Raw genomic sequence first — 14,849 nt, 5'->3', positions numbered from 1 at the left:
TTAGATATAAGTCTCAGTACATGAATGAGACTCAAGAACCTCTTAAGTAAAGGAGAAAAGACCTCAACCTCCCGCACTGTGGACTTTCTTTCCAAGACTAAAATCTGATGCTTCCTCCTCTGGCTCCTTACATACCTGAACTCTTCCCGGCAACACAAGAGGCACTTTTATTAGGTGTAGCATCTATGAAAACTTTAAACCTAGGGTTGCATTTGCTGAAAAGTAATAACACTAGCCTAGTAGGCATTACCTTAAGGATTTTTTTCCCTTTAATATAAAAGTATAACTACAGTGGTCCAATATACAAATACAAAAAAAATTCTCATACTAAAAAAATGTACCATAATACTGTACATACAAAAACTTTTCAACAAGAATGATTTAAATATATCTGTTCTTTTCCAGATCTGGAAGACATAAATGTAAAGTTCCATAACTGTATTATTGCTGGAATATGTGCCCAGGAACACTGTGTTTTCCCCTTTTCTTCCCCTCGTCCCAGCCCCGCTTTCAGAGTCCCCTGAGCTTGGATCATAAGCCAACAGCATCCCTGAAGATAACCAGAGCCAAATGTTTACTCAATGGAAGTCATTATTCAGTGAGCCGCTGCTTACCATGAACTATGAAAAGCACTAGTTTCAAGCCCCGCCAAGATTAAATCCAGACGGAGGTCTTCCCATCCCCTGATTTGCTACTAGCACTGCTCTTGTTGGACCCAGCTTTGGACCCCGCTTTGGCTTTTTTTCCCCGGGATCCATGGGGGTTGTTTTGGTGACTGTAGGCCTGGATTGCGAGATCCAAGCGTTCCTGGGCCATTTTGATCTCCCGCTGCAGAGTCTCCAGGTCGGCTGGGAGGTTCTCCTCATGGCTGCCATACTGTTGTTCCTGGGCGATGTTGGCCTTGTTTTGCTTGTAGGCGATCTTAGCGTTGGACAGTTCAGTGTACTGTATCTGATCCGGTTTGACGGCAATGTTATAGCCAGGGGGAGCAGATGGAGTATTCCAAGTGAAAGGGTAATTATAAGCACCTGGATCTTCCAGTTCCCTCCTTTTACTGTTTAGCGAGTCTCGAATTGTCCCAAACCCTAAATGAAGCATTTCCCAAATGTTAAGCAATAGGCAAAGGCCTGTAACACCATACATTATCAGAAGGAAGATGGTCTTTTCGGTGGGTCTAGATATAAAGCAGTCGATTTTATGAGGGCAAGGAAGTCTGCTGCACACATAAAATGGGTGGACTTGGAAGCCATACAGGAAGTACTGCCCTATCAGAAAACCCACCTCAAACACAGTCCTTGCCAGCAACTGCAGCACGTAGATTTTCATAAGTCCATCCTCCCGAATCCGCCGTCGGCCATCATGCTTGGGTTTAGGTTGGTTCTGCTCCTTATTTTCTTTTTCACTCTCCAATTCCATTTCCGGATACATCATGGGATCCTCTTCATGGTCCTCTTCTGTTTCCTCCAGAGCCCGGTGCTGTTTCCAACGCATAGCATAGGGTTTGCTCCGAGCCGCCTTCTTGTCTGCTTCGCCGTGCTCCATCTTGGCGATCTTGTGAATGGCATAGCCCAGGTACATCACAGATGGGGTTGCCACCAGGATGATCTGGAACACCCAGAAGCGCACATGGGAGAGGGGCGCAAAGGCATCATAGCAGACATTCTCGCAGCCTGGCTGCTCTGTGTTACACACAAATTTGCTTTGCTCATCATAATAGATGGACTCCCCTCCGACAGCCGTAAGGACAATCCGGAAGACAATCAGTACAGTGAGCCAGATCTTCCCCACAAATGTGGAATGGTTGTGGATCTCCTCTAGCAGGCGTGTCAAGAAGCTCCAGCTCATGGTGACCAAACTGCTTTGCCCTGATAAAAATGGAAAAACCCCAAAGGAAAATGAACAAATTATTAAAATCTGAAACAACTTAATTTTTTGTTGATGATATCTCTAGGAACTACTTTTCTGAATACGTGAAATCTAACCCCAAGGCTCCTGTATGAATGACAGCATGAAGCGCACCTCACGCTCTACTATCTCACGTAGGATAATTCACCTCAGTCAGTGAGCACTTGTGTGAGGCTGCAGAACCCTAGGAAGTCTGGTTGGCTTTCCGGTCTTCCCCAGTCCCAAAGTTCAAATTGTAGCTACCGTCTGAGATATATTTCTCAGACCCAGCATACTGGGTTCTTTATGTATACTATCTTGTCATAAGACTTATTTGTGAGATATAAATAAGAAAAAAAGAACAAAATGTAGCTTATTCTGTTCAGTCATGGTGAGATTATCACTAAAAACATAATGTGGAGGGCGCCTGGGTGGCTCAGTTGGTTAAGCAACTGCCTCCAGCTCAGATCACAATCCTGGGTTCGAGTCCCGCATCGGGTTCCCTCAGCTCTGCTGGGAGCCTGCTTCTCCTTCTCCCTCTGCCTGCCACAACCCCTGCTTGTGCGCTTGCTCTCTCACTCTCTCTCTGTCAAATAAATAAATAAAATCTTAAAAACAAACAAACAAACAAACATAATGCGGACACTTGAGCTGGACTCCATTGTAAAGAGGCACTGTATGAGGAAATTTAAATTTTAAACCTGGTGACAAAATATTAGAAAGAATTAAGGAGATAATACAGCTGCAAATAACTGGCAATGATCAAGAACTAAAACAAAAGACAGAAAGGAACTAGGAAGTCACTCCCTAGCTGGGCTGCACAGCGTAACAAATTCTAGGATTCTCTATGTTGCTGTACTTTGTTTTTGGTAAATGTTAAAAATGTTTCCAAACTGAATTGTGAGGACATTAAATCCAATCAACAGGCAAATCCATTTGAAACAGCATTTTAAAAAAAATTTTTTAAAAGAAATTTTATTTCTTTATTTGACAGAGAGAGAGATCACAAGTAGGCAGACAGGAAGCCAGAGAGAGGGGGAAGCAGGCTCCCTGCTGAGCAGAGAGCCTGATGCCAGGACCCTGAGATCATGACCTGAGCTGAAAGCAGAGGCTTAACCCATTGAGCCACCCAGGTGCCCCTGAAACTGCGTTTTCAAGGACAGCTTTATTCTGGGAGTCTTAGATCTCTGCCCAGAATCCTACTAAAAATCATCTAAATGAGGTGATGTATATAAAATCCCTAATGCAGGGCGCCTGGTTGGCTTAGTTGGTTGGGCCACTGCCTTTGGCTCAGGTTGTGATCCTGGAGTCCCAGGACTGAGTCCCGCATTGGGTTGGGTTCCCGACTCCACAGGGAACCTGCTTCTCCCTATGACCTTCTCCCCTCTCATGTTCTCTCACTGTCTCTCAAATAAAAGTAAAATCTTGGGGCACCTGGGTGGCTCAGTGGATTGGGCCTCTGCCTTCAGCTTAGGTCGTTATCTCAGGACCCTGGGATCGAGCCCCACATCCGGCTCTCTGCTCATCGGGGAACCAGCCCCCCCCCCACACCTCTGCTTGCGTCTTTGGCCTTCTTGTGATCTCTGTCAGATAAATAAATAAAATCTTAAAAAAAAATTAAAATCCCTAACGCAACACCTGACACTTCTCTCTCCCAGTTTACTTTTGCAGATTATCGGTGATTATTGGCATGACCGAAGTTTACGCTTTACCTGTTATCTGGAACTTCTGTTACCCAGTACTTTCTTAGAGAAATGATGTTTTGCTTACAACTTTTCCAGATTCCCTCTGGAAGGAAAAAAGACAAAAGAAGGTCACAAGCTTCCTCCCATAGAAAATAATGAATCATTAAAGTGCCATTTGCAGGAAGAAACGAAGTTTTCTATGGAGCGCAGGAATCAATCAGCATGAGGTAGAAACAGGCTTGAATTTCAATACCACTGTTTATTCCTCTCAATGCATGCTGTAGAAAAAACTGTTTAAAAGTAATCCAGAGATAATCTTAAGTTGTTGTAGTCTAAGAAAATATGACAGGAAGATGAGTCATTAGTGGAAATCTGAAGCAGATCAACTCTGGCACCTATAGGAAAAAGCCAAAGCAGAACAATCTCAACAAATTTAAAACAGGTCACAAAAAGCCTTGTGAAAATCTTCACCCTGGATGCTCTGAGCAGCTAATACCTCTCACCGGGATTTAAGCGGCCAACTGGGAGTAAGCTGTTTAGTTAAAACACCCAACAGCTGGCTCTCAGTCACTGGGACATCCGAATCCACATAGGGTGATTTATAAATTCACACAAAGAAACTGCTCACAGAAAGAAAACACCTGCATCTGTATTGTGATTAAAAAAATAAAATAAGGGCGCCTGGGTGGCTCAGTGGGTTAAGCCGCTGCCTTCGGCTCAGGTCATGATCTCAGGGTCCTGGGATCGAGTCCCGCATCGGGCTCTCTGCTCGGCGGGGAGTCTGCTTCCCTCTCTCTCTCTCTCTGCCTGCCTCTCCATCTGCTTGTGATCTCTCTGTCAAATAAATAAATAAAATCTTAAAAAAATAAAATAAAATAAAATAAGTCCCGGGGCGCCTGGCTGGCTCAGGTGGTGAACTATGCAACTCCTGATCTCGGGGTTGTGGGTTCAACCCTGTGCTGCGTATAGAAATTACTTAAAAATAAAATCTTAAGGGGGGCCTGGGTGGCTAAGTTGGTTAAGTGACTGCCTTCAGCTCAGGTCATGATCCCAGAGTCCTGGGATTGAGTCCCACATCAGGCTCCCTGCTCCTTGGAGAGTCTGCTTCTCCCTCTGACTTTCTCCCCTCTCATGCTCTCTCACTGTCTCTCTCTTAAATAAATAAAATCTTTAAAAATAAGTAAATAAATAAAATCTTTAAAACAAACCAACCAACCCAGGATAAAGTATTGTTTATTTTTATTTTTTTAAATTCTATTTATTTATTTGACAGATCACAAGTAGGCAGAGAGGCAGGCAGAGAGAGAGGAGGAAGCAGGTTTCATGCTGAGCAGAGAGCCCGATGTGGGGCTCGATCCCAGGACCCCTGAGATCACGACCTGAGCCAAAGGCAGAGGATTTAACCCACTGAGCCACCCAGGCGCCCCTAAAGAATTGTTTATTATCAAGTTCTGCCAACTCTGAGTAGCTGTGGCCAAGAGGGATCCATCCATAAGGTGGCAAATTTGTTCACTGGCTATCATTTAATTTAATAAATTTAAAACAATCCATAAGTGTTACATGTTCATGGTAACTTAGAAAAATCTGAGGAGGAGGTTAATATATAGGGAAAAAACCTAGAACTATTTTCTTTTTTCTTTTTTTTTTAAAGATTTTATTTATCAGACAGAAAGAGAGATCACAAGTAGGCAGAGAGAGAGGGGGAAGCAGGCTCCCCGCTGAGCAGAGAGCCAGATTCGGGGCTTGATCCCAGGACCCTGAGATCATGACCTGAGCCAAAGGCAGAGGTTTAACCCACTGAGCCACCCAGGCGCCCGTAGAGCGATTTTCAAAAGGTCGGTGAAAATAAGAAAAGATAGTAGTCCAGGCATCTACAAAACATGCGAGTATCTCCTTATGTACAGAATCCGAGCACACAAGCATCTCACCACAGGACTTCAAGTACATTCCCAGCCCTAATGTCTAAATGAGCTCAGCACTTCTCTTACTGAATACACAAGCTATAAAATCACAAAATAGAAATATATACTCTTTAAATGGTGACATAACTCAAGTTTCCAACATCGAACTCCTGTCATGATTCACATCCAAGTTCAGACTGTTCCCAAATACCCCATCTAAACCATTTCCCCTGAAGCCTGAAATTCTGTTTATTCCAGTGAGTCAAAATCATCAAAGTATTATTGTTAATTAGAAAATTCATCCTCTACATCTTCCTCCATACCAAAGACAAACAAATATCACTTTTTATTTATTTATTTATTTAAAGATTTTATTTATTTGACAGAGAGACCACAAGTAGACGGAGAGGCAGGCAGAGAGAGAGAGAGAGAGAGAGAGAGAGAGAGAGAGAGAGAAGCAGGCTCCCTGCCGAGCAGAGAGCCCGATGCGGGACTCGATCCCAGGACCCCGAGATCATGACTTGAGCCGAAGGCAGCGGCTTAACCCACTGAGTCACCCAGGCGCCCCAAATATCACTTTTTAAAAAGATTTTTAAAATTTATTTGAGACAGAGAGAGAATGAGCAGGAGGGGCAGAGGGAGAGAGCATCTGAAGCAGACTCCGTGCTGAGTGTGAAGCCTGACGTGGGGTTTGATCTCATGCGTCTGACATCATGACCTAAGCAGAAACTGAGTCAGCCGCTTAACTGACTGAGCCACCCCAACAAGTTATCTTTTTGGTAATTATTGCTATGAAAGAATCACTCAACAGTTCACCATCTCATGTAATAATCTAAGTTCTTTGGGGGAGGAGGAATGGGGTATGTCCCTCAAACCTCGTATAAGTTATAAAGCAGTGAAACACACTGGAAGTGAGCACTGCACATTGGCTAAGTTGTGGGGTAGGCCTAGAAAATGGTGAACCCTGTTTTCCCAGGGGCATTTTTTTTTTTTTAAAGATTTTATTTATTTATTTGTCAGAGAGAGAGAGGGAGAGAGAGCAAGCACAAGCAGACAGAATGGCAGGCAGAGGCAAAGGGAGAAGCAGGCTCCCTGATGAGCAAGGAGCCCGATGTGGGACTCGATCCCAGGACGCTGGGATCATGACCTGAGCCGAAGGCAGCTGCTTAACCAATTGAGCCACCCAGGCGTCCCCCCAGGGGCATTTTTAAGTGCCAAAGCACCCCACACCCACAGCTAGAGAATAAGCAATGCTGTGTTTAGTAACTTAATTTCAGCATCTCATAAAAAGGGTCCTGGGAAATTTTCTTTCTAAAATAACCATGGGCTTCCTAAAATCAATGGCAGCCATCACTATCCTACTAAAGAGTCAACAGATTTGATACTCTTTTCAAATTCCTTTCCTTTCCTTGCAAACATTAAAGAGAATGGCTTAAATATCAGACTACACTACTCCAAGGGTGTATGAGGGGAGCAGCGGGGAGAGGGAGGGAGGTAATGAGAGAGAGAAAATGGAATGAGTAGAAGGGTGAGTTCTGGAATTGACATTTCTATGCAGAACATGTCATTACCAAGTGTGGTCTCATTGTGTTCTTGCTCTACTACAGTTCCCTCTCTTCTGCCTTTTTTTGCTCCGCTATCAGAAGCCTAAAATTCAGGACATAGTCTTCTCTGACTTCCCTGTTTTAGCAAACAGACATGGATAAGGAATGGGGAGTGAGAGTGTACAATTTACCTGTGAATGGCTCTCATGAAAAAGTAAGAGTCATTTCCATACTCTCTATCTATGAAGGGAAGTGACAGGGGAGCATGTGACAAGTGGTGGTGAGAGGAGGGGGATGGCAAATACCTAAAAGTTTCTTGCTAAAGAAAGTCCCAACGGACTTACACGTACTTTTGAACTTAATAGCTTTTTGAAAAAATATATTCTTTATGCTTTTGTTGAATTTATCTATAGATAAATTCTAAGAAACGGTCACAGGAAATTTAAACCTGCATGGCTCTTGCTTTGTACTGTCATCCAACTTTCTTATTTATTTATTTATGTATTTATTTATTTTTCAAATTAGGCTCCAGGCTGGGTGTGGAGCCCAAAACGAATCTTGAACTCACAACCCTGAGATCAACGTGTGAGCTGAAATAAAAGAGTTGGACCCTCATGGGCCCAGAGTCAGGTTCCCTGCTCAGTGGGAAGCCTGCTTCTCCCTCTTCCTGCTTGTGCTTTCTCTGTCAAACAAACAAACAAACAAACAAATAAATAAAAAGAGAGTTGGACCCGGGCGCCTGGGTGGCTCAGTGGGTTAAGCCGCTGCCTTCGGCTCAGGTCATGATCTCAGGGTCCTGGGATCGGGGCCCGCATCGGGCTCTCTGCTCGGCGGGGAGCCTGCTCCCCCGCCCCCCTCTCTCTGCCTGCCTCTCTGTCTACTTGTGATCTCTCTCTGTCAAATAAATAAATAAATAAAATCTTAAAAAAAAAAAAAAAAAAAAAAAAAGAAAGAAAAGAAAAGAAAGTTGGACCCTTAACCTCCAGAGCCACCACTGTCATCCAACTTTCTAAAAAGACTAATGCCTGGCAAAGAACGATTACAATTTCACCTCAACCTCATCAGCACTGTTATGCTACTTCACACAGATGTCAATCCCATTTAAAAATTATGTCAATTTGTATGTTGTTTTTTAAAGATGTTATTTATTTATTTGTCAGAGAGAGAGGGAGAAAGGCAGGGAGAGGGAGAAGCAGGCTCCCCGCTGAGCAAGGTGACTGATGCGGGGCTCAATCCTAGGGCCCTGGGATCACAACCCGAGTTGAAGGCAGACACTTAACTGATTGTCACCCAGGTGCCCTGAAAAAAATTTTTTTAAGATTTTATTTTAAAGTAATTGCTAAACCCAACATGTGGCTCAAACTCACAACCCCAAGATCAAGAGTTGTATGCTCTACTGAGTCAGCCAGGCATCCCAGGCACCCCTCAGTTTTTGTTTCTAATGTATCAGGACACGGTTATCCCATATCTACCCCCCTTCACTGACTATTTCTAGACTTTTGCCCATTTATTTGGAGAATGTATTCTCAACATAGTATAGACATTAGCCATCTGACCTTTAATGTAAACACTTCAGTTTATCGTCTTGCTTCAAATTTTCTTATTTTATATAGTCTCACCGATCAATTTCTTGATTAAATTCAAAGGCGGAAAAATTATTTTTTCTAGAATGAATTATTAAGTAAAGAATACTGCAATTTGGGCACCTGGGTGGCTCAGTGACTTAGAGCCTCTGCCTTCAGCTCAGGTCATGATCCTAGGGTCCTGGAACTGGGCCCCGAATCGGGCTCTCTGCTCAGCGGGGAGCCTGCCTCCTCCTCCTCTTTCTCTCTGCCTGCCTCTCTGCCTACTTGTGATCTCTGTCAAATAAATAAATAAAATCTTAAAAAAAAAAAAAAATCTTAGAAGAGGGGCTCCTGGGTGGCTCAGTTGGCTGAACGACTGCAATGCAGGCACACCATGTAAAATCTTTTTTAAGATTTTATTTCTAAGCAATCTCTACACCCAATGTGGGGCTCAAATTCACAACCCTGAGATCAAGAACTGCACACTCCACTAACCCAGCCAGATGCCCCTTTGGTAACTCTTTTACAGGTAAAGACCCAATTTCCCTATCACAAAAAGAGTTACGAAAAAGAGAAAACAAAACAACCCAAACTTACAAACAAAAAACCCCACCCAACAATCCAACAGAAAATAGGCAAGGTACACAAACAGACATTCCATGGCAAAACCCCCTATAAGTTCACCTTAAAAAAGATGCACAACATGGATGAACCTTGAAAAAATAAAGCTAAGTGAAACAAGTCAAACACAAAAGAGCCAAACTTTATATGACTCCATTTATATGAAATGTAAATGCAGAGACAGAAAGATTAGTGGTTGTCTGGGGCTTTGAGAAATAGAACGTGACTATTAATGGATACAGGGTATCTCTTTGGGATGATGAAAATTTGACAGGGGTGATAGCTACACAACCTTCTGAATACACTAAAAATCACTAACTATACACCTTAAAAGGATGAAATTCAAGGCATGTGAATTATATCTCTAAAATAAAACAACTTTGAGATATAATTTTTCTATCATGTTGATAAAAATAAAACAGTTGGGGAGGCTATGGAGAAATAGATATTCTCATACATCATTGATGGGAGTGCTATAACTTCTGATGGCAATTTGGCAAGATCCAACAAAAGTATAAATGCACCTATCCTTTGACCTGTAATCTCACTTTTGGGAATAATCACATTATTTTTATAATGGACTCAAATGTCCACTATCTAGGCTAATGGTTAAATTCACTATGGTCTATCTACACAAATAAGGAAGAATGCTCTCCCTGTATAGAAAGACATCCAAGACATTTAATCTGTGGAAATAGCAAGGTATGTAAGTATATATTTAGGCATGCCTTTTATGTAGAGAGGAAAAAAACCCCAATGTGTTTTTCCTTTTATTTCTATAAAGACACACAAGGGGGCGATGGGCTGGCTCAGTTGGAAGAGCATGGGACTCTAGATCTCGGAGTTGTATTTTCAAGCCCCACACTGGGTGTAGAGACTACTTAAATGAATAAACAAACTTTAAAAAAAAAAAAAAAACCAACAAAAGTCGGAGAGTAAGGAGGACACGGTAGAATCAACACTTTTGATTATATATCTTTTTAATTTTTATTGTTTTTTTATTTTTTAAAAAATATTTTATTTATTTGAGAGACACACACAGAGACAGAGAGAGAGCAGTGGAAGGGTAGACAGAGAAGCTGACTCCCCACTGAGCAGGGAGCCCAATGCTGTACTTGATCCCAGGACACTGGAATCATGACCTCAGCTGAAGGCAGATGCTTAATCAACTGAGCCACCCAAGTGCCATCCATATATATATGGATATATATATATATATATATTTATATAAATATATATATATATATTTTTTTAATTTACTTGAGAGAGAGAGAGTGCGTGCGCAAGCGAGCACAGGTAGGGGCAGAGAAAAAGGGAGAAAATCTCAGATTCCCTGCTGAGGGTGGAACCCAACATGGGGCATCAACTCAGACCCCGAGATCATGACTTGAGCTGAAACCAAGAGTCAGTCTCCAACAGACAGAGCCACCCAGGTGCCCCTATGCATCCTTTAATATTGTCTTGTTTTTTTTGAACTGAATGAATTTATTAGCTTTTAAAAGAAAATACCTCTAAAGGCATTCTGTGCCCTATAAAGTCTGCTTGAGATTAAAAAAAAAATTCTTTTGTAACTTTTTAACAAATTCTTCTTCAAAAACCTGTTTTGTGTTCATCTTAATGTGTTTTACTTCAAATTGAAGAAATTCATTATTTGTATTAATTCACACTATGCACTTTCATATATGATTTGTTATGATTTGTTGTTTCCTCTATTAAATCCACTTCCCCTGAGGCACATGGGTGGCTCAGTCAGTGAAGTGTCCGCCTCCCCACACTGCCTCTCACACTCCCTCTGCTTGTGTTCCCTCTCTCGTTGTGTCTCTCTCTCTCAAATAAATACATACAAATAAATAAATGAAAATAAATAAATAAATTTAAATCTCTGCTCATTGACTTTTCCTCAACCTTAAGTATTCTCTACTCCCACCCTGCGATCACGAGTTGCATGCTCTACCAACTAAGCCAGGCAGGCAACCCTCCTCCACTTCAAAATATCCTTCCACAATTTTTTACCTGGAAAAATTTCATCCTTTAAGATCTCAAAGGTCAATTCAAGTTTCCTTGACCTCCTCAATCAACCACCCCCCAAAGCCCATAATAATTCTTCATTCCCCCAATACCAGGACTTACTCTATTAAATCAACATTAGTGATACTGGTTTCTTCTGCTGGAATAGGAGTTCCTTGATGTCTTGAAAGTCTATGTTTCTTTAAATTTTCTGGACACTTAGCTCCTAGTATGCTGCCCAGGACACAAAAAGCACTCAATGAATGTGTGCTATATATATATATATATTTTTTTTTTAAACTTTGCTTTTTGTTTGTTTGTTTCAAGTTTTTTTTTTTTTTTTTTAAGATTTTATTTATTTATTTGACAGAGAGAGATCACAAGTAGACGGAGAGGCAGGCAGAGAGAGAGAGAGAGGGAAGCAGGCTTCTTGCTGAGCAGAGAGCCCGATGCGGGGCTCAATCCCAGGATCCTGGGATCATGACCTGAGCCGAAGGCAGCGGCTTAACCCACTGAGCCACCCAGGCGCCCCGAATGTGTGCTATATTAAACAGAAGATTTGAATGAATATGTATTAAGTAGAAAATGTAAACCATGTTCACTGATACAATCATATTTCAGGACAGAATACAATGAATAGTATAAAAGTACGAAACGTGAAAATACTTAGAGAAGGAAGTGCCTGGGTGACTCAGTCGGCTAAGTGTCTACCTTTCACTCAGGTCATGATTCCAGGGTCCTGGGATGGAGCCCTGAATTAGGTTCTCTGCTCAGTGGGTAGCCTGCTGCTCCCCATCCTTGTGCTTGTTCAAGTCAAACAAACAAACAAATAAACAAAATCTTAAACAAAAACAAGAAAAACCCCAAAAACCTCAGAGAAGGGAAAGAGACTAATTTTTTAAAAAAAGATTTTATTTGACACACAGAGAGAAAAATCACAAGAGGGCAGAGAGGCAGAGTGTGTGTGTGTGTGTGTGTGTGTGTGTGTGTGTGTGTGTGTTTTTACAAGAAAGGGTCAACGTTTTGGGCCACTCTCTCTTCAAAAATTCTAAAGCTTTTGGGGCGCCTGGTTGGCTCAGTGGGTTAAGCCGCTGCCTTCGGCTCAGGTCATGATCTCAGGGTCCTGGGATCGAGTCCCGCATCGGGCTCTCTGCTCAGCGAGAAGCCTGCTTCCCTCTCTCTCTCTCTCTCTCTGCCTTCCTCTCCGTCTACTTGTGATCTCTCTCTGTCAAATAAATAAATAAAAATCTTAAAAAAAAAAAATTCTAAAGCTTTTGATCTGTATTACCAAATTACCCCCCCAAAAAGCTGGTGCCTACTTATATCTCCACTACTAGAGTATGAGAATGCTGGTTTCCTCACTCCCTCACCAATGATTTCAATATATATATATATATATATATATATATATTTTTTTTAAAGATTTTATTTATTTATTTGACAGAGATCACAAGTATGCAGAGAGGCAGGCAGAGTGAGAAAGAGAGAGAGGAGGAAGCAGGCTCCCCGCAGAGCAGAGAGCCCGATGTGGGACTTGATCCCAGGACCCTGGGATCATGACCTGAGCCGAAGGCAGAGACTTAACCCACTGAGCCACCCAGGTGCCCGGATTTCAATATATTTTTTAAGAAACAAAGTTTCGGTTAATAGGAGTTTAAATTGGGGCACCTGGGTGGTCCTGGGATAGAGTCCACATCAGGCTGCCTGCTCGGCAAGGACCCGGCTTCTCCCTCTGCCCTGCCATGACCCCTGCTTGTTCACTCACAAGCTCAATCTCTCTCTGACAAATAAATAAAATCTTAAAACAAACAACCCATAAGATACATCACATCACCCATCAGAATGTATATCACAGAACAAGAAAAGAACAAGTGCTGACAAAGCTGTGGAGAAAGTGAAACCTTTGCTGGGAATCTAAAATGGTGCAGCTGCTACAGAGAAAACAGTATGGTTATAATTTCCTCAAAATATTAAATATACAACTACCGTATGATCCAGCAATTCTCCTTCTGGGTATATACCCAAAGAAACAAAAGCAGGGACTCAAACAGATTCTGTATACTCATGTTCACGGAATTATTCACAAGGGCCAAAAAAGGTAAGAAGCAACCCAAGTGTCCACTGCCAGATGAATAAACAAAATAGGACATTTCGTTAATGTACAATGGAATGTTCTTCAGCCTTGAAAGGAAGGAAATTCTGACACATAGATGAAGCTTGACAAAATTATGCCAAGTGAAAGTCAGTTACAACAGGACCAATGTTATATGATTCCAGTTACATGAAATAGCTACAATAAGCAAATTCATAGGAACAAAATAAAATGGTGATTGCCAGGAGCTGAAAGGAACAGGGAACTATGTTTAATAGGTACAGTTTCTGTTGGTAAGATTCAGAAGTTGGGGAGATGGTTGCATAATGATGTAAATTTACTTAATGCCACAGAACTGTACACTTAAAAAATGGGTAAAATGATAAATTTTATGTTAAGTATATTTTACCACAATAAAAAAGGATAAAGAAAGTTTTAGACGATGGGGCACCTGAATGGCTCAGTCAGTTAAGCATCTGTCTTCAGCTCAGGTCATGACTCCAGGGTCCTGGGATCCAGCCTAAGTTGGGCTCCCTGTTCAGTGGGGAGCCTTCTTCTTCTTCCTCTCCCTCAAATAAATAAATAAAATCTTAAAAAAAAAAGTTTTAGACTAAAATTCATTCACGCAATTGGTACTCACCTACCATCAAGAAGCTTGCAATCTAGCAGTTTATAGGAAATTTACACTTTTTAAAAAAACTACAGTTGTATTCAAGAGATATTTAATATACAGTTATATAAATAAAAAAAATTAAAAAAAAAATAGTTATATATGCCAAGCAACAAAGGAGTAGAGGAAGCTAACTAGAATCATCTGTTAAAGTTTAAACATTTTAGAGTATAGTGACACTACAGGGAAATGCTTTACTTTTCAGTTTATCTGATTCATTTTTTCCACTGCAAGCTCTTTACTATTATGTTGGCCACAAAAAACAACTGTTAATCTAAAAATATCACTTTAATATATATATATCTTTGGAAATGACTCTCTAGTACTCATGTTAAAAAAGCTCCCAAGGGTTCCAGATCAACAATTAAAAAACCCAGTAACTTGTCCCTTGTCAATTTTTAATCTTACTAAACTATTATAACAGGAAATTTAAAATTTTAAAGTAGGTAGTGCTGTTCTAAATGTTTTCCAAATCCAACAATGAAGTCCAAATGGGTCAGAGCCAAGCTTTAATCTCCTTCTAATTAAAAAAAACAAACAATACCCCAAACCCATCATAAGCCAGATTTTAAAATCTTAGTTTCTTTTTAAAATAAAAACAAAGTCCAGGATGAACTAAAATTAATTTTCTAGAATAGTCATTCCTAATGTTGAATTTTATGAAACCAAGATGAAGTAAGCACTGAACTAGGAGCCAAGAGATTTTATTTATTTATTTTTTTAAATGATTTTATTTATTTATTTGACAGACAGAGATCCCAAGTAGGCAGAGAGGCAAGCAGAGAGAAAGAGGGGAGGAAGCAGGTTCCCTGCTGAGCAGAGAGCCCGATGTGATGCGGGGCTTGATCCCAGGACCCTGGGATCATGAGCCGAAGGCAGA

At 41.3% G+C, this 14,849-nt stretch overlaps 1 protein-coding gene across 13 annotated transcripts in view; it reads right to left on the bottom strand.

The window, feature by feature from the left end:
- Positions 1 to 251: 251 nt before the first annotated feature.
- GJC1 (gap junction protein gamma 1) overlaps positions 252 to 14,849 on the bottom strand; it is a 36,224-nt gene continuing 21,626 nt past the window's right edge. For 6 of the 13 annotated variants that reach the window (XM_047706440.1, XM_047706437.1, XM_047706441.1 and 3 more), the window contains 2 exons: positions 3,597 to 3,672; positions 252 to 1,865 (listed from right to left, as the gene is read on the bottom strand). In XM_047706440.1, coding sequence (XP_047562396.1) covers positions 655 to 1,845 — 1,191 coding nt within the window. In that variant the 5' untranslated portion in view covers positions 1,846 to 1,865; positions 3,597 to 3,672 and the 3' untranslated portion in view covers positions 252 to 654. Of the gene's footprint in view, positions 1,866 to 3,596; positions 3,673 to 11,330; positions 11,442 to 13,750; positions 13,777 to 14,849 lie in introns of those variants that run through there. The other 7 variants (XM_047706435.1, XM_047706433.1, XM_047706434.1 and 4 more) reach the window with 4 other exon arrangements.

This window comes from Lutra lutra, chromosome 16, assembly GCF_902655055.1.
Source record: "Lutra lutra chromosome 16, mLutLut1.2, whole genome shotgun sequence".
Classification (NCBI taxonomy): domain Eukaryota; kingdom Metazoa; phylum Chordata; class Mammalia; order Carnivora; family Mustelidae; genus Lutra; species Lutra lutra.
This window is presented reverse-complemented; position numbering and strand designations above follow the sequence as displayed.